The 24,394-nt window shown below is 35.1% G+C and overlaps 1 protein-coding gene across 3 annotated transcripts in view; it reads right to left on the bottom strand.

Annotated features, from left to right (window-relative positions):
- Window positions 1-1,494: 1,494 nt before the first annotated feature.
- The window catches only part of TMEM67 (transmembrane protein 67), a 31,759-nt gene continuing 8,859 nt past the window's right edge, over window positions 1,495-24,394 (bottom strand). Inside the window, exons 8-28 of one of the 3 annotated variants that reach the window (XM_015619841.1) lie at window positions 23,894-24,048; window positions 23,664-23,772; window positions 22,059-22,145; window positions 20,098-20,163; window positions 17,387-17,543; window positions 16,881-17,004; window positions 15,917-16,022; window positions 14,033-14,089; window positions 13,839-13,937; window positions 13,243-13,341; window positions 12,820-12,906; window positions 12,000-12,099; window positions 11,759-11,898; window positions 10,044-10,184; window positions 9,495-9,575; window positions 8,212-8,328; window positions 6,920-7,036; window positions 6,733-6,837; window positions 6,256-6,358; window positions 5,137-5,279; window positions 1,495-4,714 (exon numbers count right to left, since the gene is read on the bottom strand). In XM_015619841.1, the coding sequence (XP_015475327.1) occupies window positions 4,634-4,714; window positions 5,137-5,279; window positions 6,256-6,358; window positions 6,733-6,837; window positions 6,920-7,036; window positions 8,212-8,328; window positions 9,495-9,575; window positions 10,044-10,184; window positions 11,759-11,898; window positions 12,000-12,099; window positions 12,820-12,906; window positions 13,243-13,341; window positions 13,839-13,937; window positions 14,033-14,089; window positions 15,917-16,022; window positions 16,881-17,004; window positions 17,387-17,543; window positions 20,098-20,163; window positions 22,059-22,145; window positions 23,664-23,772; window positions 23,894-24,048 (2,274 nt within the window). In that variant the 3' untranslated portion in view covers window positions 1,495-4,633. The remainder of the gene's footprint in view (window positions 4,715-5,136; window positions 5,280-6,255; window positions 6,359-6,732; window positions 6,838-6,919; window positions 7,037-8,211; window positions 8,329-9,494; window positions 9,576-10,043; window positions 10,185-11,758; window positions 11,899-11,999; window positions 12,100-12,819; window positions 12,907-13,242; window positions 13,342-13,838; window positions 13,938-14,032; window positions 14,090-15,916; window positions 16,023-16,880; window positions 17,005-17,386; window positions 17,544-20,097; window positions 20,164-22,058; window positions 22,146-23,663; window positions 23,773-23,893; window positions 24,049-24,394) is intronic. The other 2 variants (XM_033512341.1, XM_015619843.1) reach the window with 2 other exon arrangements.

Here is a 24,394-nt window from a genome sequence, read left to right as displayed (position 1 = left end):
CAGTCTGGAACAGAGAGGGATACAGCTGGTCAAGCCTCTGGACCATCACAATTTACTGAAGCTCTACCAGGATAAAATGTAACAGCTTGCAGAGAGACAAATGCATCTCCCATGGAGTTCCCTGGGGATTGTCCCACAGGCTCCAGAATCCCCAGCCCAACATGTGGATCCATGTGCTTCCCATGGGCACTGGAGCTCAGACCTGCCTGCACACCTGTGCCCATGGAGGCTGGCACAGCTTGGCCACCCTGCCTGCAGGGCATCATCTACAACCCCACTCACTTTGGCAGCCACCGGTGGGCCAGCAAGGCCTGTGACTTTCTCACAGGGGTCACCTGTCTGCTGTGCCACAGTAAGAGGCTGAGAAGGAAGGTAGTTCTGGGATGGAGATAGTATGTAGGCAATAGAAGAGACAAAGCTGGAGGAAGCCAGTGCTCAAAGAGCAAGGGTTTTTTGAGGCACCTTGGTTTCAATCCTTTTCACACAAGGAAGCTGGGACTTTAAAACTGACTTTTAAGGCTATGTTTGGATTTTCAGTCTTCTCACCAAAGCACCTATGCTGCACCCCTGAGGCACACCTTGGCACACAGTGCTGCTCAGCTTGGCAGCATTCTCCTGCTGAGGCCACGTCTCTCCTCATTTGCCCAGGGAAGTGGAGAAAGGCAGCAGTTGCCCCAGCAGAGCCCGGGTACCAGACCTGCAGGATCTGCATCTCAGTTAACAGTGATGGTGTGATGGAGGAGGTTATGTCAGGCACTGCCTGAAGGCAGTGGCTTGGGGCCCAGGAAAGTTGAACAGTGCTTTTAGTTAGTGATAAGGTACAGGAGAAATGGGTGTCACTGGGTAGAGAAAAAAAGTTAGGGGAAAGTAGCTAATGTTGAGGGAGACTAGTTTTGAGAGGTTTGGTAGTTACCTCCTTCCACCATCCATTTACTTTCTTAAGAGTGTGTCAGAGTGTCACTGTCCCCTTCACCCACTGCTCAAACACTCTTGCTGAGCCTGAAAACAAACCAAAACCCCTCGAGCTGGGCTTGGCATCACTGTGCTGCCCATGCTGCAGCTGATAGGAGGGTGGAAGCTGAGCACCCTGCCAGCTCCACTCTTCACCCCTGGTAGGGTTTACCTCAGTCACACACCTGCCCCTACCATTCAAATGAATGTTGTAGTAAAATGACAAGTTCTCAACAGTAAATGAAACCTGTAGATTTTAACATATTTTTGAAGTTACTGTACCTTGTCTGTATATACAAATTTTAATTGTTTGTAGAAATAATTTGTTTGGTATCCAACTTGGCAAAAAATAACCATCTCAGTCCATTAGTTTTGGCTATCTAAAACCATTGTTGCACGGACTGCAAAACCCCTTTCTCACACTTGTTCTGACAGAGCTTCTTTGGACTGTAGAGCCAGCAGCAGCCCTACTCTCATGTACATGAAAGAAGAAACATGTTGTAGGTTTGGGTCAACTCAATGTGTGGAAAAAAAAAAACTGTCTCAAATCTTTGACCTTTGTTTTATTGAGAAACAGAGAAACATACAGGAGAGACTGAAAATACCATGTGGGCAAACAGAGCATTTAGAAACCTGGAAGACACTCATCACATGAACAACACATTGTAGATGTGTATTAATTTTAAAAAAATAAAAACCATTAAGCTGGAAATACAATCACAAGGGCTATTCCTTAAAAAAATATCAAGGTTGATATTTCCTGAACAAATCAAGGAATAGGGGAACAAAGCTCAGTCAACCCGTTCCAAGTGTTCACTGAACAACAAGAGTGAAGAAGAGCTTCTATGAATTCCTGTAGCTTTTGACTCCTGTAATTATTTCCTAAATCATGTAGAGTGCCTATGTTAGCTATATTAACATTTTAGACAAATGATCTGGAAAAATAAAACAAAACAGAGTAGTGTGTACACTGAGGAGAAGGAGAGGGCCAAGTGACTGAACTGTTTTGACAGGATGTTTTTAGATTAATTTATCATTTATCTGTTAAGAGTTGCTTTTAGCAGTAGTTGCAAAATGTAAGATCATTAAAGCTTTCACGTGCCCTGCTGTGCAGGAGATAATTAAAGGCATATCTAAAACAAACTCAAAGCAGGAATTTTGTATGGAGAGGTGTACCTGGTTAGCAGAAGCATTGAGAAAAAGGTACAGAGTGAGAGCTCACGTGCTGAAATGTCTCCATTTCTGCTGGTACTGAACTGATAAATACCAAACTAATTAACTCCACACGTCTACAGATGACACAACCACATCTTCATTCTGCTTTCAGACATTCTCTGATTCACCCAAGTCTAGTTAGTTTAGATATTCTGGCTGTAGCTGGTCATAAATCTGACCATTCTGGAGCAAGTACGGTTGAAGTGTGCTTCTGTCCCCTGGAAAAACTTCATGATCACGAACATATCACCAGAATTCAGAGAGAACAAGCCTGTGCCTGTGACAATTGACAGTAATACACAGCTCTATTCACAGTTCTCCTGGTCTAAAGACCAGTATTAGGGCACTTCACCAGGGTCACCCTCGCTCATTAATGGACTACAGCAACTCCCTGCATCCCTTCAGTCACATCTGTTAACTTGGGTCAATATGGTCACATGACAAAGATTTTATTTCCTCTCATGCACTGACTTTGCAGTAGAACTTGTAAGGACTTAAGTTTAGTTCAGATTTGCAAAGACATCCACCAAAGAAATACATGGACACCAGGTGAGGCTCTTTGCCTTGTGAATGTCCTGTTGCAGACTCTTTTTCAGATGGCTCCTTAGCTTAGTTTTGGCTCTTGGTAGATCACTGACAAGAAACCTCACAACTAATGAGGTCATACAGTCATGGTTCCCAGTGAAAATAAAATTTTTGGCTGTTTAAACACATCCAGAACCTAATGGACACTTTAATTACTACATTCACCATAAATGCAGCAACCTTAATTTTATTTATCCTGAACACTTCACTCCATTCAAAATTTTGTATGCACACCTTTTCTGAGGCATAGTATGCACCAACAAGCTAAGAATTGTGTCCATAAGCAGACAGAAGCAAGGAAAGCATGAAATGGAAATACCCATGCTAAACTGCACATTAATAAATGGATGTCCCACTGCAAATCAACTTTTAAGTTATGTCTCTGGTCACAGCCTTACTGGCAGGCATGTTCTATCATTCAATACAACTGTATTGGACTAGCAACAAACACAGGCTTTGCAACACCAAAAGCAAATGCAGTGGAGCAATAGTGATTGTGAGATTTATGTCCACGTTATTCTCAGTTTAGTATGATATGACAGGGTACTAACATGAGAACATGTTCCTCTTTATGAAGCCAAAAACCATCTGAAATGCAATGCTGTTTCAACTCAGACAAGCATGTCTGCACTGGAAATCTGCTAAATTCAACAAATCATGTCCTCAGTCTGTTTCAGAATAAACATGAGATGATGTTAACTGATATTTTTCTGGTATTTTTGCTCATCAAAGCCCCTTATTGAATCATCTAAAGATAAGTAAGAGCTATAAAGCCAGCAAACACTATTCATATTTAACCATTTACTGAAAAAACATTAAGTATAAAATGGCAGGGAGACTTTTCAGTGATAAAAACGGGAGGTAGGCACCTCAGTTTAAGGTGATTTGAAGGCCATTTACAAACTCCCTTGGCACTTGAGTAATTATTAACTTGTCGAAATTCCAAAAATATGATGATGGTAAAATTATTATGGTCTCTGTTATATCTAAAGATAATAAAATCTGGAAATTAGGAGACCATGAGCACCTGTGAAAACAATTCTAAAAAGATTTAAAAAAATTGCTTCCATTTCAGTTGTGTGGAAAAAGTGGACAGAATAATTACTGTTGTTTCCCTGAATATCTTGCATCACAAGACAGAAGATCAAGAACAAATCCCAAACACTGATGACCATCTCCTTTGCTCTATCATAGCCTCTTTCTCTACATTACTGTAACACCACTGTACCTCAAATACATGTTTGGGATGTCATGTGTAGGCCACCCATGAAAGAAAAAATTATAAACTCCAACAGAAGAGACAGAATTATACAGTACTGTATGACACAAGACAGAAATGTTAAAATTTCAAGTGGGATTCACTGCAAATAAGTGATTTTTAAAAATTCACCCTGAAATACTAACTTAAGAAAAAATCTTGTGCTGTGTAAAATCGACACGTATTTGCTAAACATAACACCTCAAAATAACTTTAAAAAAAATAAACAAGATTTAAGCTATTTTCAGAGAATTTAAGAGTTGGCAAACTCTCCTGTCAATCAGATGCTCAAATTGTTGCCTCAAAGTCAGTGGTCCATATTTTATCAAAAGCCATAAAATAATTTTTATCTTATTCTAATAATAACAACACTAAGTTTACTTCAGTCTTATTTGCATGTACCTTTCTTTTTAAAGGCCTATTTTTTTTACAATTTAAAAAAAAAATCCCTATAAATACAGAAAAATAAATCTTAATAGCACACAGTATAAAAAATGACAAGTTTCAAACCCATTACATTGTTATTGTTGAAAAGCGCACTACAATTAATCTGCAGGTCAGAGACACTTCGGTCATGTTTGTATTTTCCATGATTAAATCATTACCAGTTTTTCATCTTCTTAATTAAATGAGAAATCTTTGATCCACCAAGGTTTTGGATGCCAAATTCTTCTGCCCAAGTGTATTACGAATAAACCTAAATATCTAAGAACATTTTGGAAAACATATTAATGAAGAAATAATTACACTAGTATGTATGTAACATAAAATAGTAACATCAGATTATTTTTAAATTGCAAATAATATGAATTAGATGCTTAATTTCCTTTAGCATTTTTAAAACATTTTCCACTACCTTTCCACCTTAAATTATGATAGAATTATGTGAGATTAATTTCAACAGATATCTGTGTTTTCTATTTAAAATTATTTGTAACCTTTTCATTCAGGATCACCATGTGAACAAAATTAATTTCTCACAAGTTTATTTGACAAAATAAATAAAACTATTTTATAAGGTCTCAATATAATCTTCTCTCACTGCATTTATTATCTAGTTAACTATTTAAACTCTCATAATGACTCCAGTTTAAAAAATATTACTTTGTTCTTAAATTGAAATTTACCTCTTGTTGCAGGTATGTTAGAATTGCTGCTAAAACAAAACTTTGAGAAGCTAAATCCACAACCGAGAAAAACAGGATATCAAAGATGAGCAGTGTTGTTTCATTGCCATAATAGAGAACATCACTGAAAGAGTGTCCTTCATCTATGGAAAGAGAACATTTTAAAAAAAATTAGTGTTTCTGTGAGTTGCAAATTTGTGGGGTTCATCAGTCCGTGCTCAGGAAGCTGGTGAAAGAAAGGAAAATCAGAGATAGAGCAATTTATGACATTCTGTGTCAACACAGAGATAGTCCTGCCATTCTGTTGAAAAATAACACAAACTTCACTTAGAAAATGGCATCACACTGATGAACACAGTATCACACACAACTCTATTTATTCCTGAGATCTCAATCAGATTATTTTAAAAAGTTGTTTTAAATGAAGAAGCAGATATAACTTCCTTGTCACTGAAATTTTTAGTAACTATTAGCTCTGGACCCAGCTCAACAAAATCATAAAATCTTATGCTTAATGCCTTATTTAGGAGGAGGTTCAGATCTTAGCATTATTTGTGTTTAATGGTTCCCCAGAAAACAGGTCTTTTAAGGTGAAAGTACCTTTTTCATAGCCAAAGTACTCTAGACCATTTATCTACTTTATTTTATCAAAAAGCACCACTTCTATAAGAGAAAAGAATATGTAAACAATTGCAGGAAACATATTCTTTTCCCACTTCCTACTTTTTCACAAAATGCCCAGTACAAGTTTCATTAGAAACAGTGTATTTTCATTATAAATTGTGTATTTCAGTGCCATGAAACCCTGACTTGTATCGAAACTTCTTTGAACCATAGCAGATTATCAATGTATTTCTATCAAAGTTTATGATTATGAATTTCATAAACGTGCACATCTGTTAATTTCAGCTGCTTTAAATAAAAGACATCACAGTCAAATGACAAATTATAAACAGGATTTCTGTAACTTAAAGAACTTCTCTTAAATACTTCCCTCACAAGCAGTCATTCAATGATCCCTCCTGCTGTAAAGTCCATTTTAGATTGTAAATCCTGGGAAAGAAAACTACACAGAAACCAGGATACTTAAAATAGTACAAATACCACACATCTTTTTACCATTATAAAAAATACTTTTCTCTATTGGTTCCATGAACTCCATGCCAAGAATTCGTTCAAGCAGCAATTTATCTTTAACAATATAATCTGTTTCTTTATGAACCTGCAAGGAAAAGAAAAACAACACTTCTTGTTTTATGATTTCAAACTTGATACAAAGTGAAGTACAGCTATTTACACCTTTATTAATGAAACAAAAACCACTGGTCTATTCCAAGAGTAGTACATAACAAAAGTAAGTACATAACAAAAAAGGATTTGTCATTTTTAAGTGCAGTCTGCACTGCTGGATAGCACTGCAATTGTTTTGGTTTGTTTTTTTTTTTTGAATGAAGCACTGTTCTGGATGCCATAAAATCTTTTAACAACAAATCTTGAAGCACATATGCTTAAAGAGGAATTACAGTCCTTTAGATTTACAATTTTTAGTTTGTACTTAGAATATTTTCCTTAATACAGTAATGTCAATATACATACGTGATCAATAAAAGAACTGAGAAATTTGTTCATGGCGTTGTAGGCCCTTGTGCTTTGTTCAAAAGTATTTGCAGATGAGTCCAAAAGCCTGGCAGGACCACGTTTCTGAAATATAACAGGACCAAGACTTTAACAGAAAAAATTCATATTTTAAATAATATTTAAAGAATAACAATATCTCACTTACTCTTGTTAAGGTTTCATGAATCCAGTCATAGTGCAGTCGCATTTTTCTTGAAATGGAAATCTGAAATGTCTGGCCATCTGTGTTTGGTAACAAACCTCTCTGACTACACAGATTTTCCTATACAATTAAAGCAATTGTAAATTAACATTATTAATGTCATTCATAGACCCAAAAATAGTCAAAAGCTTTTAATTTCCTCTCTTTCATATATAGATAATAGTTAATATCTCTAAATATTTGAATTCACTGCACTCTTGTTCTATTGCAGCAAGATTTCCTTAGGACATGAAATCCTGACCCCTGCTGTCACAAAGTCATATTTCTCCTTTCACCTGTGGTTCAATACCTTCCAATAATACATATTCTGATATTTATTCTGAAGACCTTTCTTTTAGGTCTATCATTTTTTCTATACTTGTCTTGCTTTTTTTTCTATTTCTTTGTTTTGGATTCTGGACTTTTTCTGTATGTTCTTCAGGTCACATTTAATAAATCTCAGAAACCCCAAGAAAATAAAAAGTTTGACATCTTCATGAAGAAAACCCCGTTTTTTCCCAAAATTAGATTAAAATAAGCAATTAAGAAAAAAAAATTGTAGGAACACTTAAGTCAAAAACATTATCAATAAGAATCCTCTGTATTTCAGTGTTTGAGATTTAATTTTCACATGGTTATATTTTTTCCTGTCCACTTAACATTGAAATAGTAGTATCCTTATTTAAGGTACTTTCTTCGTTGTCCCTAAAAAGATACAAGATATCATGAAATTTAATGCAGTCTCTGATCTTGTATTAGACATTTTGTATTTGCCTGATCTTGCAGCAAAGATAAAACATATTTCAAGCTAGAAAAAATACTTATGCAAATTAATTTCTATAAAGAATGAGTTGTATCACCATAGCAGAAGAGATGGAATAATAGAATTGATTTGCAGATTGCAAATTTCTGTATTAGTATTTCAGATCTGTCTCTTTAGTAAAGGTTTTTGGTATGCACCTTTTTGAATGTGGCTATGACCTTATGAAAAGCTTAAATATTTAAAATAAGGTTCTGAAATACATAAAAAACTTTTTCGAGAAACAGGAATTTTATATCCTTGAAATGTGAAGAAAAAAGAAGATGAAGAGCTAGTTAAAAGAACTACTGAGTCATGTATTTACATACTAACAGCTTTTATCTTTAAGTAACACAGTTCAATGTAGTGCACAATTGCAGATCTGTAATGCAAAGGTGTGTGGTCTTTATATAAAATAAATAATTGAGCAGATGTAAACTTGAATACTTTTACTTACTGCTTCTCTCTTCAGGTTCATATTCATTTCTTCCATATTGGTATCTGCATGTCCGTGCACTGAGCGACCATGGATATAATAACCAAAGCAGTTGTGTGACAAGAGAAATACTGAAATCTAAGAGATGGGGGAAGAGAGAACACTTTAATCAACAATTATACTTTTATTTTTGATCTTCTGAATTCATAGTGAAGATCAGTCAAACCAGTAAGCCCTGCTACAAATAAAATGTAGGCAAGTACAGAAAAAATATGTGAGAAAAATATTTAGCAACTCTTTTTCTAATTAGTTTTATCTATATGTAACTAGAAGCGCATATCAGCTTCAAGTTTAGTTTATCAACAGCAAGAAGTGCTGCTGCTTAATTCCACAGAGTCAAGAAATTAAAGCTATTAGATTTTATTTTGATTCAAAAGTTATTTCTGTGCTAATACAGCGTAACACATATGCATGATTCCAGCTGAACTCCTAGAAGACTGTTTTTAACAGAACTTCATTTAGTATGATACAATGCTTATCTATGGCATAAACTCCAAAACTAATTATTTTCTACAACCCAGGTTCTACATGGGTGTTTCATAGAAGAGCAATAACCACAGCTGGAAAGATTGATAAAAGAGGTAAATTGGTATTTTTAAGAAGTTCTGGACAAATGAGGTAATCCAATCTGTTCTGACTGTACTCTTCTTTCATTAAAAGGGAATTCCTGCAGTACAAAGCTTCAAAACCCATATGTAAAGAAGAGAAAGTTCAGATGTGTGCAAGAGAAAATGTATCTAAAAGGTGGTAATTGTTAAGAGGGACAAAATGAAGTTCTGCAGTTGAGGGACAAGCACAAGACAGGAGCAGAAACTGGACATATACTGTATTAAATAAAACCAAGACAACTTGCAAGTCAGAAGGACTAAAACACAAACCAGTATACAGAATGACAGTAAATGGTTCCACACCTAATTTCTGTTATAACTTGTGATTTTTGAATTCTGTATCAGCACATGCAACCAATTTAAACTAAAAACAAGAAAAACAACCAAAAAACCTAAAAAATTCAGATGTCTAAAAGAACATATTGATACCTCTGCTTCTGAAATATTTTTCCACTGAAAGTTTAACTGAAATCTTGCAGGGTTCTCCAGTAAAATGAGCTGAAGGAAACATCAGCTTTGGCTGATGTTAGCTAGTAATCTAAATTAAATGAATAAATATTATTCAATATTCTTAAAGCTATCTTATATACTATTCTATTTAAAATGCCACTGCAAATGAGAGAAAGAAATACTTACATTGCTCACACAACACAAATCAACAAACTGGCTTATCTTATCTTCAACAAATCTTTCATAAATCACAGCAAAAAATATAACCTGAAATAAATCAACCAAATTTTCTTTTATTAGTTCATCATGTTTGACATTATTAAGCAATGAATTTCACCACTTAACACCCACCATTAACAGATTTATGTTGTGGCCACCATTGCATTGGACTTAATGAAACAGGATTGACATACTACTTCGAATAATAAGTAAAGTTGTAGTAAGAATCTGCTTTTTGTTTTGAACTTGTCAGATGATTCAAAGTTGTTTAAAATAAAACAGTGTACTTTCATAAATTCACACCTTTGAGAGGATTAAAATTCTCATTCCAAAGTCAGATATCTGATATCTCAGAAGATTAATTTTGAGTCCCAAAGGTGTACTATGCTAAAGCAACTAAACAGTTAAGAACATATCCAATGCTATGATAAACAGTTTGGACAGTCTAGTGATTTATTCTAACTTCCAAGAACCAGCCTGAAAATGGTAACTCAGGATGTCACTTGTTTCACATACCTGTAGGATGGCAATGGCTACCCAGAGTGCAGCAGACACGCCAAATCTTAAAATACGGCTCCAAGGAGCTACGTAGCTCTCCCTGCTTCTTGCAAGACTGGAAGAAGCATCCATTAAAGCCAGGTTTGAAAATCCCACCACCTGAAGAGATAAGAAGGTCAACATAACGACAGGTGAGAATGAATAGTATTAATTAGGATCCTGTTGTTTCCATCATAAGAGGAAGTAAGAAAAAATAATGAAAAATGGACCTGGGAATAGTAGCCTGTTCACTGTGATGGAACTCAAGTGTGTGATCCAGTGTTGTTACTGAGAAACATAATTAAAACATAACCTGTACATATATGGGTTGATACATAAATGAAAAACATGCAGCTAAATCTCACAAAAAGTCAATACTGGCTTTTACTGAAAAACTCCAAAAGATTCTACTTCTGTACTGCGTAAGGATATAACTTCTGCCAAATTTCAGCTCTTTGGTCCTATATATTCCAGTGTTAAAGAAAATTTTAATGTGTTTTGCAACTCTTACAAGATTGATTTCTTTTGTTTTTATTGAATAGATATATATTTTCCTCCACCATCTGTACGGCTGAATCTATTTTAAACAAAAAATCTAGAAAGAGCTCCAAAAATAAAAAAAATAATAGGAACACTATGTATTGAAACACTTAAGACATGAAAAATTAATGAAAATCTTTCAGAAGTTTCACCAAAATATTCTTGTGGTGTGTTGACCATTTCCTCATATCCTACTGCTCGTTACTTGGGAGAAGAGACACCCACCTCACTACACCCTCCTTTCAGGTAGCTGCAGAGTGCAGAAGAATAGGTGCTTTCTTTTCTCCCTGTCTTGTAACATTGCACCTAAGTTGGTCCTGGCCTGTATTTACCAACAGCAAAAATGCTCACACAGTGAATGAAGAAAGTTTCAGGACTTTCATTATTTAATTTAAAGGAAAAAATTAAAAAGTACTATAGAATTGAATGAAAGTATTAAAATAGGTATAAGAACCTCACAAAACAACTATATGGTTCACAGTTTAAGAATACTTCCCAAAATAGAAAAAATTACTAAACTACAAAAGAAACAAGCCCAACTATTTTTTAAAAGCTAAAGCACAGTTTCTCACATATCCAGAAGCTGTAACTGAAGGCATACTGCCATCAGAAACAGAACTGGCACATTTTATTTCCTGCAATATAAAAGGGAGCTGCAGCAAATTATCAGGAAGGAAGCACAGTTCAGACAAATATGAAATCAGAAGTAAAGCTGTAGACTGTGGAGGGTGCTAGTAGGCAAATAAAGAATCAAGTGTGTACACAGATTTATCAGTCTTTCAAGCCCTTTAAGGTAACTCATTACCTTAAAAAACCCCCAAACAAAACTAACAAAGATCTCTAAGGTAATTAAGGAAAACCTAAGGACTTTTTTTAAGTATTCCTTAATGAAATATTGCAATGACCTATACATACAGACAAATTTTAAAATGCATTAAAATAATTGTTTTACTAAGTTACATGATTTAAAGTGAATTTAAAGGTGATTCACTATTACCACACAGAATGCAAGAATTAAACATCAGACCCTTATGTTACACTCTGATTGTGAATTATAAATGATAATAATAATAGTAAGAGTAATAGTAATAATAATAATTATAATAATTATAATAATTATAATAATAGCAACAATAATAATATAGTAGTACTACCTCCAGAAAAAAAAGAACTGCAAGCACTTGAAAGAGTGGATTTATTTTCCTCACTGTCTGAATTTCATTCCATTCATTTGCTATAAAGTATGTCCTCCATATGCTCACAGGTGCAGCAGCACTTTTAATAACACCTTCACCTAAAAAGAATACATACAGTTAAGGTCTAAAATTTAATATCTGAGAGTAATATCTGAATTTCACCAAAGCTGCTTATACAAATGAACATAGTTTGAATTACCTTCAACTGCTTTAAGAACTTTGCCCTTAGGTCTTTCCCAGTCAATAAAGAAAATGTCAATAGCAAGTTGTGAAACCAGCAAGTGTAAAAACTGCAGAGCCTAAGAGAGAAAAGCAAGGACAGAAACAGCATATACACAAAGATGGAGGAATAGTCATTGAATGGATTATTCATTAAACATAACAAGCAATATCTTGATTTTTTTGTAACTTTATTACCAACTTTTGATAATTTTTTGTTTGTTTAAAAGCTTGGAATAATGGTAAGTATGTGATGATGTCCAAAATTATGAAGAAATTACAGCAAAGTAACAAATTAAAAAACCTGACTATTTCCCCATGACATACTAACCTGCACTATGAATTCCAATTCAATATAATGTCCACTATTTATACAATATTTGTATGTGCCATGAAGACAGAACAGTGAACTCAGAATTCTACATATTTGAACATAATTACTTGGATCTGTCTTCCTTCTAATCAGAAACTCACAGCACTTACATTCTGCTTTAAGTGGAAGTACTTGCTTTCTTGATATGATACTATTTTATTTGGGTTTCTTTATACCTTTATCCTTGAAAGAATGATTTTTCAGTCTTTCTTTTGTGACCTTCTTGAGACATTTATTTTCCTATAAAGACTCACATAATAAATTTCTATGGAAAAAAATTACTTAATTCTTAGAAGAACACAACTATTAGGAGACAACATCTACACACTACTAACTAGTAACTGTAGAAGATATTTAAAAACAAGCCTATTGAAAACATATAGAAGTATGCTGACATGTATCTTATGGTGAGGAAAAAATTATTTACCTTTAAGCTAAACGCACATGCTATGTATGTAACAAAATCTTCTTCTTGAGATGGAAGAGGTAAAAGGACAGATACAAACTGCTGAGCCTATAATCAAGAAGTTACATTGAAGCAGTACACCTGGCATACATGACAACATAATAAATGCTTAAGTGTGAATAAACTTTTCAAGAAAAAGATCAATGAATATGTAAAATATTTAAAGTGACTATTAAGCAGACTGCAAGTAAAAAAAAAATCCTAAGAAAAAGAAACAGGTGAACACAAAATTTAAGCACACAAAACAGAATATTATATAGAACTTGCCTCAACAGTCTGACAAAAAAAGAAAAAAAAAAGAAGAAAAAAGAAAATTAATGTCCATGTAAAAATATATTTAATATCACTAGGTTTTCATACATCCAAATCTGGAAAAACACTTACTTTGAAGAATACAAGCCAGTAAATCCCTGTGCCCACTGTGACGATAAAGAAAACGTTGGCAAGGTCTCCAGCATAGAACAGTAAGAACCTGAAAACTGTCTGCAATTATAAAAACATGCTGTAGACATCTGTAAAGCTAATAAGTAAAGCATATGTTCATAATGCATTCATATAAAATGTTATGTAGCTCATATAAGAAACTCTAGTACTAAAAAATAGCCCTGAACAAAAACTTTCCACTGTGGTTATATATTTATGGTGTATTCACTAGCTGAAACTCCTGCATGCTGGTCTTTGTTCAAAGAAGAATTAATCTGAAAACCACGTCCTCTCAACTGATCAGAATAGCCCTGTAAATGCCTTTATTTTCAGAGCAGCATTTCCCAAATGACAATATCAGAACCAAAAAGAATAACCTACGTCCTCGAGTTAGCCTCACTCTGTGGCTACACTCACAGTTCTATGCAGCTAGGCTAGAAATTATTTCAGTTACCTTAAGAAAATGAATCATTATCATCACAAGGAATACAGCAAAGGTGCCCTTAAAGAGAGGAAGAGCTGTCTCTTGTCTCTTTCAGTTTGCCAGCTGTTCATACCTGCAAGTCAATTATAGAGCTTCCTGTCCGCCTCTTCCATCCTGCTGTCTTGAGAAGAGACCATAACACTGCCAGTCCACCCAACACACCCAGTGCGATCTGAAAATAACGAAAAATCGTTTGCAGATATTTTTAAAACACAAAAAATATAAGTAAATAATTATATCAACAAATTAAGGGGAATTACAACTTACATCAGTCTGAATCTGAGCCTCTGACTGATTCATCTCATAGCTGACTGCGAAAGAAACCTGAATATTAAAATACAGAATGTAAACATACACAGAAATTCTGAAGTGCTACAACCATTACATACAGTGGTAGTTTTCAGTTTTAGCTGGTGGGAATTCCCATCTAGGGCTAGTATACAAGTAGCAGATACATTTATTTTACTGCATATGACCTGGTGTGTTCTGGTGCCAGGCTCAGTACCAGCATGTACTATGCTACTCTTACTGCAGAATTTACCAGCAGCAGTGCTGGGGATGGGTGCCTGCCATCTGCAGGTTACCAGCTATACCTATTTGTAATTCTTTCAAACAAACACGATTTTTTTCCTCCTGAAAGGAGTCGCTGAATGTTTGATACTTTCCTTTTTATCTGCGATTAAAGGTAACCTTGATGTACTATACCAACATGCAAAATCACATGGGAAGCTTGCATAGCTCAGATACTGGGTTTTTTTCAGCTTAAATAAAATAAAAACTATCAAGCAGGATCAAAATTGTTCCCTCTAGCTTAAATTTAACCTAAGACCTCTTTTTGACTTTGGTCTGAAAGATCTGTATATGGGAGAGAAAATGTTTTACTTGGTTTTATAATATTCTGTCCTGAGTCTTTGTCACTGCACAGGTAAATTTAACACAAGCATGATAATAAATAGCATTTTAAATTAAGTTTAAAAGAAGTATCACCCCCCTCCCAAAACATTCCCTCCTTCCCTACACCTTGTCTTCCCCAACCATTTGTTCCTATCAGAGCTCCTTTTATCACCGCACTTGGATTTAAATCTAAATATCCTCAGTTATTACAAGCTCAGTTTACAGAAACTGGAAACAAAAATCAATGTATCTTTTTAGTTGCAAAAATTTTTTTAAATGCAACGAGACATCCAAAATTTGCGATACCTAAATAGATCTCACACAGATGCAAGGATGAAATAATATGACAGAAAATTGACGAACTGAAAACAATTGTTCCTAGCATCACTATTTGAATTAATTACTTTCCAGATAACAGTGCTATCTCAGTGGTTAAATATAGATATCACTTAGGCAGGAAAGAAATGTCTTGATTTTTCTATCTTTCTAATTCTCTTGCTTTCATGCAACTAGTATGGAACTTAAGGAATGCTTCTAGCACCACAGATTTCTTCTAGCCAGATGTCTATTTGTTCTGGAACTCTGAACAATTGAATGCTGACAAGAAGAAAACGCTATATTAATTTTTAAAAAAATAAATATTAATTTTTTTTATTCTGCCATCCTAAGATCAACATTTTTACTTTTTTATGCATTGTGATCTAACAGACAAGACAGAAGAATGGGACATCAGAGCTGTTACCATGAAGGCAGGTAAAAGGGCAAGTAGGAAATGCCCCTTCTGCATCTGCCACAGCAGAATTTGGTGGTGTTCAGTACAGAAAGATGAAACACTAAAGGATGTTTTAAATATATTACCAATATTTTAACTTAAACTACGGGCAACCTGAAATGTTTGTGTCACAACAACCTCCTCTTAATGCATTGTTCTAAATGAAAGCACTAATTCCTTGCTTGCAGTGCTACATAGACTCCATTATATGTTATCTTATGTGAGTATAATTTTATTTGAACTGTAGCCTAATTTAGCATTACAAAATCAACTTCAAATTTTAAGTGTTCTAAGTTAAAAAAGAATGAAGATAAATTGAAAAGAGAATACTTTTAACTGATTTGTTTTAAAAGGCTTTAGTGAAAACTTGTAACTTTAAAACTGATGAGAACTAAAAACTGTTTATTAGATTTTTATAACCCACTACCAAAAACCAGAATTCCAGTAGAACTAAAAGTATAATTAAGGTAGCACAAAGATCTCACCATCACACTCTGGGTTTCAGGGTTTTGGATAAGCACATCTGTGTAAGCAACAGTAATTAGAGGAGGGTAGATAGTTCCTCTCTGTGTATGGGATACCAGACGAATACTGCAGAAATAGAGAGTAGGATTTTTAATACAAAAAAAACCCAACCAAAACCACGGATGAGTGCTTGGAAAGCAATCATTGAAACCTGTACTTAAAAGAAATTACTAAATGAACAGAACAACCTGATCAATAAAATGTGAATTTCTAACCCAGTGACATGACACTTCACATTTTAAAAGCAACTGGAGTGTACAAAGGCATGTACAGAAATATATATAAAAAAAATCATGGGAAGGATTGTTTACTTGTAAGAAAATACCTGAATCAATCTTTACCTGTCTGCATCTTACAGGACATCACATAAAGAAGGAGAAAAAAAGTTTCCTCCAAAATATATTCCAGCTGAAATGAGCAATCAGTAATGGCTCTAACAGGCAGTCTCACAATTTTAGTTAAATGACTACAAGCCTATTCTGGATTGTATAACAGAACAGGCAATGGGTTGTAAACATATTGCAAAAAATAATATGGAGTATGAAATAAGATCCTGATATAGTCAGCAACACAAACATTGAAAAAGAATTAATAGAGGAGTTTTTAGGTCTTTCCAGACAACACCTGCTTCTAAAAGGCAACTGAATACCTGCTAACTTCCATTAGGCAAACATGGTCTGATCCTTGTACCTGGAAGGGAATCATGGTGATTTAAATTCCCACAAGTCAATATTGTTTTCTTTCACTCATCAGAACAACCTATGTAAATTCATGCCATTTCCAAATATGCAATGGAAAAAGCAGCACATATTACATACTAGATATATTAGAAGATACAAAACGAAACAACTTTAAGACAATAAAATGCAGACTGTACAACATTGTTTTTATTTTCTATATACTATATATTGTTGAGTTAATCACCTTATTGTTATTTTGCTAGCAATCCGAACTACACTTGGTGGTTTTTCCAAGTCATTCTCTTTTCCACTAAGTGCATCCACCAAAAAAAATCGACGGGTCAAAAGCCAGTTGTTCATATTACTGCCTAGGAGAAAACATGATGGTTTCATACACATATTATTCAATGCACAAAGAATGAAATGTATTAGAAACAACACATGCAATTGTGTAACACATAGTAACTCATGAGGATATAAAATTGTTTATTATTTTCAATTTATACAAATATATAACAAAATGAGATTATTTTATTTGTGCATATTACTGATTAGAATGGTGTATGCAAGCAAAGCTTGCACCTAAACTATAAGAGCATGACCACAAATACTAAATTTTTAGAATAGAAACAAGCTGTGGTGTGTTGTGGTATCTTTAAACACAACATAGTAACAATAATTAATATAGATTATTTATATTTGAAGTTTTCAGATTGTTAAAATTCAGAGATGTTACTATCACCATCTTACCTTGATTAACAAGCTTTTCATTGTATTGAAGATTCAAATTTAAAACTGGCACGGCCCAAAGATGTTGCTGCCCATTGCCATCATTATATTCAAGGAACAAGTCATAAAAGACTGGATTAGCAAAATCCAATAAAATTTTAGAAACTGAAATTTTGCACTACAAGAAAAAAAGTGAAAATAAAAAGATCGCTTTAACCATTCAGTTATTTTGTCAAGCTGTGGATTCCTTCCCTACAAAATTATTGTGGAATCCCACTTCTTCACAAAAGAGAGAATCACAGAATCATCAAGGTCCTGCATTGAGCCTCCTTTTCTCCAGGCTAAACACTCCCAGCTCCCTCACCTGCTCCTCACAGGACTTGTGCTCCAGACCCCTCACCAGCTCTGTTGCCCTTCTCTGCATGCCCCAGCATCTCAATGCCCTTTTTAAGTGAGAGGACCAAAACTGGACACAGCACTCGAGCTGTGGCCTCAGCAGTGCCAGTACAGGGGGACAATCCCTGCCCTGCTCCTGCTGGCCACACTACTGTTGATACAGGCCAGGATGCCACTGGCCTTTTTAGCCACCTTGGGACACATCGGTTCATGTTTGACTGTCTGGCTGTCAATCAGAAACGCCAGGTCTTCTGGGCAGCTTTCCAGCCACTCTTCCCCAAGTCTGAGCACTGCACGAGGTGGTTGTGACCCAAGTTCAGGACCTGGCACTTGGCCTTGTTACCTCCCACAATTGGCCTCGCCCCATCGATCAGGCCTGTCTGGATCCCCCTGCAGAGGCTTCATGCCCTCCAGCAGATCAACACTCCCACCCAATCTGGTGTCATCTGCAAATTTGCTGAGGGGTGCTCTTGATCCCCTTGTCGAGATCATTGATAAAGATGTTAAACAGGACCAGTCCCAGTACTGAGCCCTGGGGAACTCCACCAGTGACCAGCTGGATTTAGCTCCATTCACTGCTCTCTGGGCCTGACATCCAGCCAATTTTTCACCCCATAAAGAGTTCACCTGTGCAAGCCACGAGCAGAGAGTTTCTTGAGAATGCTGTGAAAGTGTCAAATGCTTTACTGAAGTACTGATAGACAAGGTATTCCAGCTATCTGCAAGCAATTACAAAGGTACTAATGATTTTACGCAATATTGTACAAGGGAGGGTGTATGAGACAGAGCCAGGCTCTTTTCAGCAGTGCCCAGTGAGAAGACCAGAGACAACAGGCACAAACTGAAACAGGAGGTTCCCTCTGAGCATCAGAAGACAAGTTTTCACTGACACAGGTTGTCTAGGGTGGCTCTGGTGTCACTCCCTGGAGATAAAAACCCATGTGGGTATGGCCCTGGGCAACCTGCTCTACATAAGCCTGCTTGTCTTGTGGACAAGACAGCTTCCCTGAGGTCCCTGACTACTCTGTGATTGTGTGAAAAAATTTATGTGAAAGCAGGTAACTTTTTGCAAATATGAACAACCACAGATCTTTAAGTACTCATACAATTTGTCAGCCATGTTTCCTCCAAAGCCACATAGGAAAAAAAATAAAAGTAATGCATACAATGGATGAAAATTATATTAAAAAATACTCAGTAAGTTACTGAGGTATCTATTCAAACCAAACAATATTAACTGCTATTAATACTTAACAACAGGAAACACAGACTCAGTATCAAATACTCAAGATTTTAAAAGGAAAAAAAGCCCCATAATCAACTAGTTCAATGATCCTAAATACAACATGTTTTCATTCTGTCTGAAATATTGAAATATGGATTAAACAACATTAACAATATGGAAGAGTAAAAATATTTAACAAAGATTTGTCAATGTTATTTGGTAAACACTTTAAATTTCCCAGACTAAGCTTTGACAGCTATTACCTTCCAAGACTTTCACACCACCTAAATAGCAGCCAGAGTTTTGTATTTTTACACTTCAACACATAATGTGGGGCATGGTTTCCAATGTTAGATGAGTTAATAAGCAATATTAATATATAGGAATGAGATGCTGTGCACATATATGGAGCTTTATAAAGCTGTTTCTTTCTCCACTCCCTTGCCAAAGAGACTAACACCTTACCATTTAACATATTAAGTGACAAAAATTAATGAAGTGTTATCACTGGAGGAACCATTTTGTGGCTGACATAATTTAGTGTTCTATTCCGTCTTCATTTCCTGGTGTTTAGTAAAGTGAAAAAACCCCAACAGTTTTTTTTTCATAGTTAAGAGAGCTAAAGAATGTCTTTCCTCTGATGAGTCATCTGTTCAATTAATATATGTTTTCAATCACTTTACTGAGTTCACTAAAATGAGGGCATACAATAAAGAGTAATGGGAACAATATTCTGGCATGGCATGACTGGATTTGCCTTCTTTCCGTATGAAAACTGGCCAAAGATAGTGGTAGGAAAATTAGGAAACGGGATACAAAGCACATGGCTATCATAATTCAGGCACTGTGTTCTTCCACTGCCAAGTCAACAACCTCACAAATACAAATGCCAATTTAATTTCTTTTGATTATGCTATGTAGTAAACAAGTTTTGTGATGTAGTTAAATAATTTTAAATACCCCAAACTTATTTCACTCAATTTCCCAAGAAAGAACTCCATGTTGCACCTTATGCCTAAATTCCAAATGTTCTTCAATATGCACTGAATAACTAATGACATATAAGGCAGCTAAATTCAAAATTTGAAATAGCATTTTATATCTTACTTACACTTTGCTGGTAAGTTGTTCCAAAAACATAAGCTGCATTCAATTTAGTTTGGGTATCAGGACAAAGCTGAATAAAACATAGTTATAATTAAGTTAATTCAAAGGTATCATCTTCTCATGTGAAAAATATTTACAGGCACTTACGTATTCAGAGTTCTCACAGAAGGTATTTTCTATTTTTTAATAAGGATTTATTTTGGAGTAAACACAATTATTTATTTCACTAATATTGATATTCTTAAAATTATAGTTTAGCTTATTCATACATGCATAGTATTTTTCACTTCCATCACTGAAATCTGTGGACAGCAGCATACAAACAGCCAAGAATAATCTTTCTGTGGACTGAATGTTCAATGCACTGTGCTGCCTTAAGCTCAATCAGTGTCTTTTGCTAAATTCAAGAATCTCATAAGAAGTCCACATTCATACAGCCCTGTTTCTCTTAAGCTGGCATTCTCATTGAATCAAAGTTATAGCAAGTAACAGATTCTTTTTCTTTTTTTTAATACAACACTTATATTTTCAGCAGAGAACAGCAGATTCAGCTGAATAGAGAAAAAAATTAGACCAAAGTCTAACTAAATGGGTATAGCATTTAGTGGAGGGCAGAGTCATTTTCCCAAAATGAGAATCAAGTCTAAATTTGCATAAAGCACAATTCTATTAGTGTGAAACCAAAATTCTGGGAATTGCTATAATTATGCATTCATGAGACGACTTTAGCACTGTGATGTCTTATCATCATGCTATCACCAATCTATTACATTAAAGAAGGCTTTGAATGGAAAAGCTATTCCTTTCCCATTGGCTCTTGATAGCTGTTAAAAGCTTTGCTCTAGAAAAGAAATGTGCCCCAATAAACCTAAACTTATATGTCAGAACATATAATTTTCTATGCATATTAACTGCCTTAGTAACCTGTTCTCTTAAACACTAGTTTTCCTTAAAACTGGAGACACAGACACATGGCTTATCCTGAGGCAACGACAAAATCAATCCTGAATGTCAGCTGCTCTTCTGTAGACACTGAAATATTTGAAATGCCGTGCTCCAACATAAAAGGAACCAACAATTCCCAATTGTTCTTGCTAGTGTTCCTATTGTTGTCTGCCTAGGGAAATACTGAGAGTGCCTAGATCACCACTGGACTGCTAAACAAATTCTATTCTATAACATTTTGCAGCTGTCAATTGTTCTCTCAGATAGACTAATTACTATTGCACTAATTGCTGCTTACTTGCATTTTTCACAGCCTAACTACACAGCGTAGTACTGCTAAAATAGAATGTCTGTGTCTCTGAAATCTGAGGGTGTAGTGTCCAAGGGTACTTCCAACCAATATTCCCCCTTTATATGTAAAGTCTTCCACCACCTATTTATAACTTTCTATTATGAAAAAGGCACATGCTGGTCATAGTGTACATTTTGTATTTAAAACTGAAAGAAATAAGCAAGCAAAAAAATCCCAAGACAATGCTATGAAAATGGTGTAGATCAGTTTTCCCACCTCCCTTGACAGTGACATAACCACTGATTTGATTGTCACCCCCATGATGTGTGCAATCACACAGCATTATCTATAGACACATGTGGACAAAGAGCTAAAGAATACACTTTTCTCAACAAGAAAAAGAGGTTTGATAAGAAACTACACACATGAGAAACCATGCTGAATGGAAGACAGAGATAGTTGGTTCTAAATGACTAACACTATTTTTCAGAACTTTCCAATATGCCAAATTTATACTAGTCCAAAGGATGAAGGCAGTGTTGATGAATTTATACTTCTGATTTTGTAAAGATCATTGTAAGCAAAAATAAAGGGCTATTTTCCCTAACCTAGCTCTACAGTTAGAACTGTCATTACTGTAATAATCAAAATCTTGGCTTTTGTCTTAATTTGGCTAAAGGCACTTAGAATGTTGTGTTATCAAGAAAAGATACTAAAATCAAACATACCTGTAAGATACCTCCTTCCAAACTTTGCCACTTCAGAAAGTTTCCTGCTGCATCAAATGAGGCTGCAATAAATTTCAGCTTTACATCCTGTTGATGAAAAAAAGATAAAAGACCAATGAAACCGCCCTGAAGTTGACATACACATTTTAGAGACTGCTGTCTAATTGTTTGACGTTTCCTAAAACTTTCAGCACAATCCTTCATTTTTTTTCCCCGTTTGATTTTGTTTTTAGTCTTGGGTTTGGTAGTTTACTTTTTTAAAAAAGACATACCATTCTTCTACAGCTTCACTGATGACATGGAAAAAATTCCTAAGAAACTTCTACACACATAGACATGCCCTAAACTAATCAGAATTCTATGCAGATTTCTAATGAACACTATGCAGGAATCTAGAGGGCTTCCACGATCTTCAGTGTTAGGAGGAATAACAAGTATTTTAGTTATTAGAACAACATTGCAACATTGTTTATCTTAAAACATAGCCTTGTAGAATACGGCTGAAAGTCAATTATTTTATTTTTGAGTCATTAAGAAAACTCTAGATAAATTTGGCAGTATAACTGACAAACTGGTTATCACTAGTACTATTTTCTGTGATTAGCTGAACTTGAATAACCTACTCCAGTTATTCTATTTTTAGAATTAATTTGGAAAAATAAATCACTTTACTGTTTGATTTACTATCTGATTTCTTCATAAAAACATGCCAATTAACAAACTACTTAAGCAGTCCATCCCTCACAGGGATGGATATTTTGCTCTGCTAACATTAGAATTATTTTTCTCACCTCCTTTTTTTTTTCCCCTAATTCACTGCAGTAAGAGGAAAAGGCTGGAGTAACACAGTGAATCCATCTCTGATACAATCAGCTTGTAGAGATTCGTACCAGAAAAATTACAAAGAAATCGAGCATGGGGAGAAATGTGTATGTAAGCAACTGAAAGTGTTAAACACCACATAACAGTGGTGAAGAACACTGTTCCCAGCTACAGAGCTGATAAAAGGGTTGTGATAAAAACTGGCACAGACAGCTTGTCAGCAAAAGACCCTGAACTTTGGAACACCAGGAGGGTGGAATTAAAGATACAGCACATCACACTTATCCCTCTTCTTCACATTAGATCACCATGAGATCTGACAAAAGGATGTGTATATAAGACCAGCTTTGCCTCAGATTTATGAAGATGGAAGTAAACAAGACTCTGAAGCAAAACACAGTGTCAAAACAACCACGAACTCCTAAGGTGTCTAAAAGGTTTGTCTAATTACTAGTTTTCCACTGCCAATCCAGATCCTTGGGGACACAATGAACACTTAAAAGCTGGTATCCTTTGTTCCTCGTGCCCTGGTCAGACCACACAGGCAAGCATGTCTTGGCCTTGTGAGAATGTGGGTATGAAAGTATAAGCAAAGGAAGTGACTAGACATTATTTTACATAAATATCCCCTTCCTCTTCCATAAGATCTCACACTGAGTTTTGTTACATTAACTGCCTAAAATTTACCTTTAGTAGAGTCACATCTATAATAAATCTACAATTTTATGTGATTATGTCCTCTTCCTAATGTATGCTTCCCTATGTCTACTACCCAACACCTACCTTATCTGTTCCCTTAAAAGTGAAACTTGTAGGAAAATTATTTTTCTCAAGCACTTGGGATGCTAATCCTGGCTGGTCGCCATAATACAGCCATGGAAGATTATGCCTCCTGAAAAAAAATTACAATGTTTTCTCTAAAGAAATACAATGTTTTTCATCAGAGAACATTTAGAATAATAATTTCCATACAAAGCTATTAAAAACCAAAAGATATGGAAAAGACAACTTACCAGTAGGGTATTGAATGAGTGACGCCTACCCTTGCTGTACTGACAAAAATATACTGAAACAAACCACAGGCATCAGTCCTTGAAGAACTCAGTGAGTTCATATTCATCACACACATATTTCCAAGTGCTTGGCAGGCTGTTAGATTAGAGTACAACTGCAGTGGAGAAACACAAGAACACAGAAAAAAGGTATTTAATTTCTCCTCCCTTTTGTGAGGCAGTAATAAATTAATGTTATTTTTAAGAAGCCACTCCTTAATTAAAATCAAATTACTTTCTTGTTTCACTAGAAAGTAATTTGATTTTGTCAACACATAGTATTTTCTCCCAGGTATTCAGGTGCCATATTTTTATAGATCTGCAGATGGCAGCATGAAATCAATACTCTCACTTTTTCAGCTTATTTTAGTTGCATCTGCTAAACGTTAAAATGTGACAGAAATGTCAAAATCTGCACTTACAAAACAAAGTAAGAATCAAAATGTTTAATACCACTTAGAG

Source organism: Parus major, chromosome 2, assembly GCF_001522545.3.
Source record: "Parus major isolate Abel chromosome 2, Parus_major1.1, whole genome shotgun sequence".
Lineage (NCBI taxonomy): Eukaryota > Metazoa > Chordata > Aves > Passeriformes > Paridae > Parus > Parus major.
The sequence above is the reverse complement of the archived record's forward strand: the minus strand, read 5'-3'. Positions and strand labels throughout refer to the sequence as shown.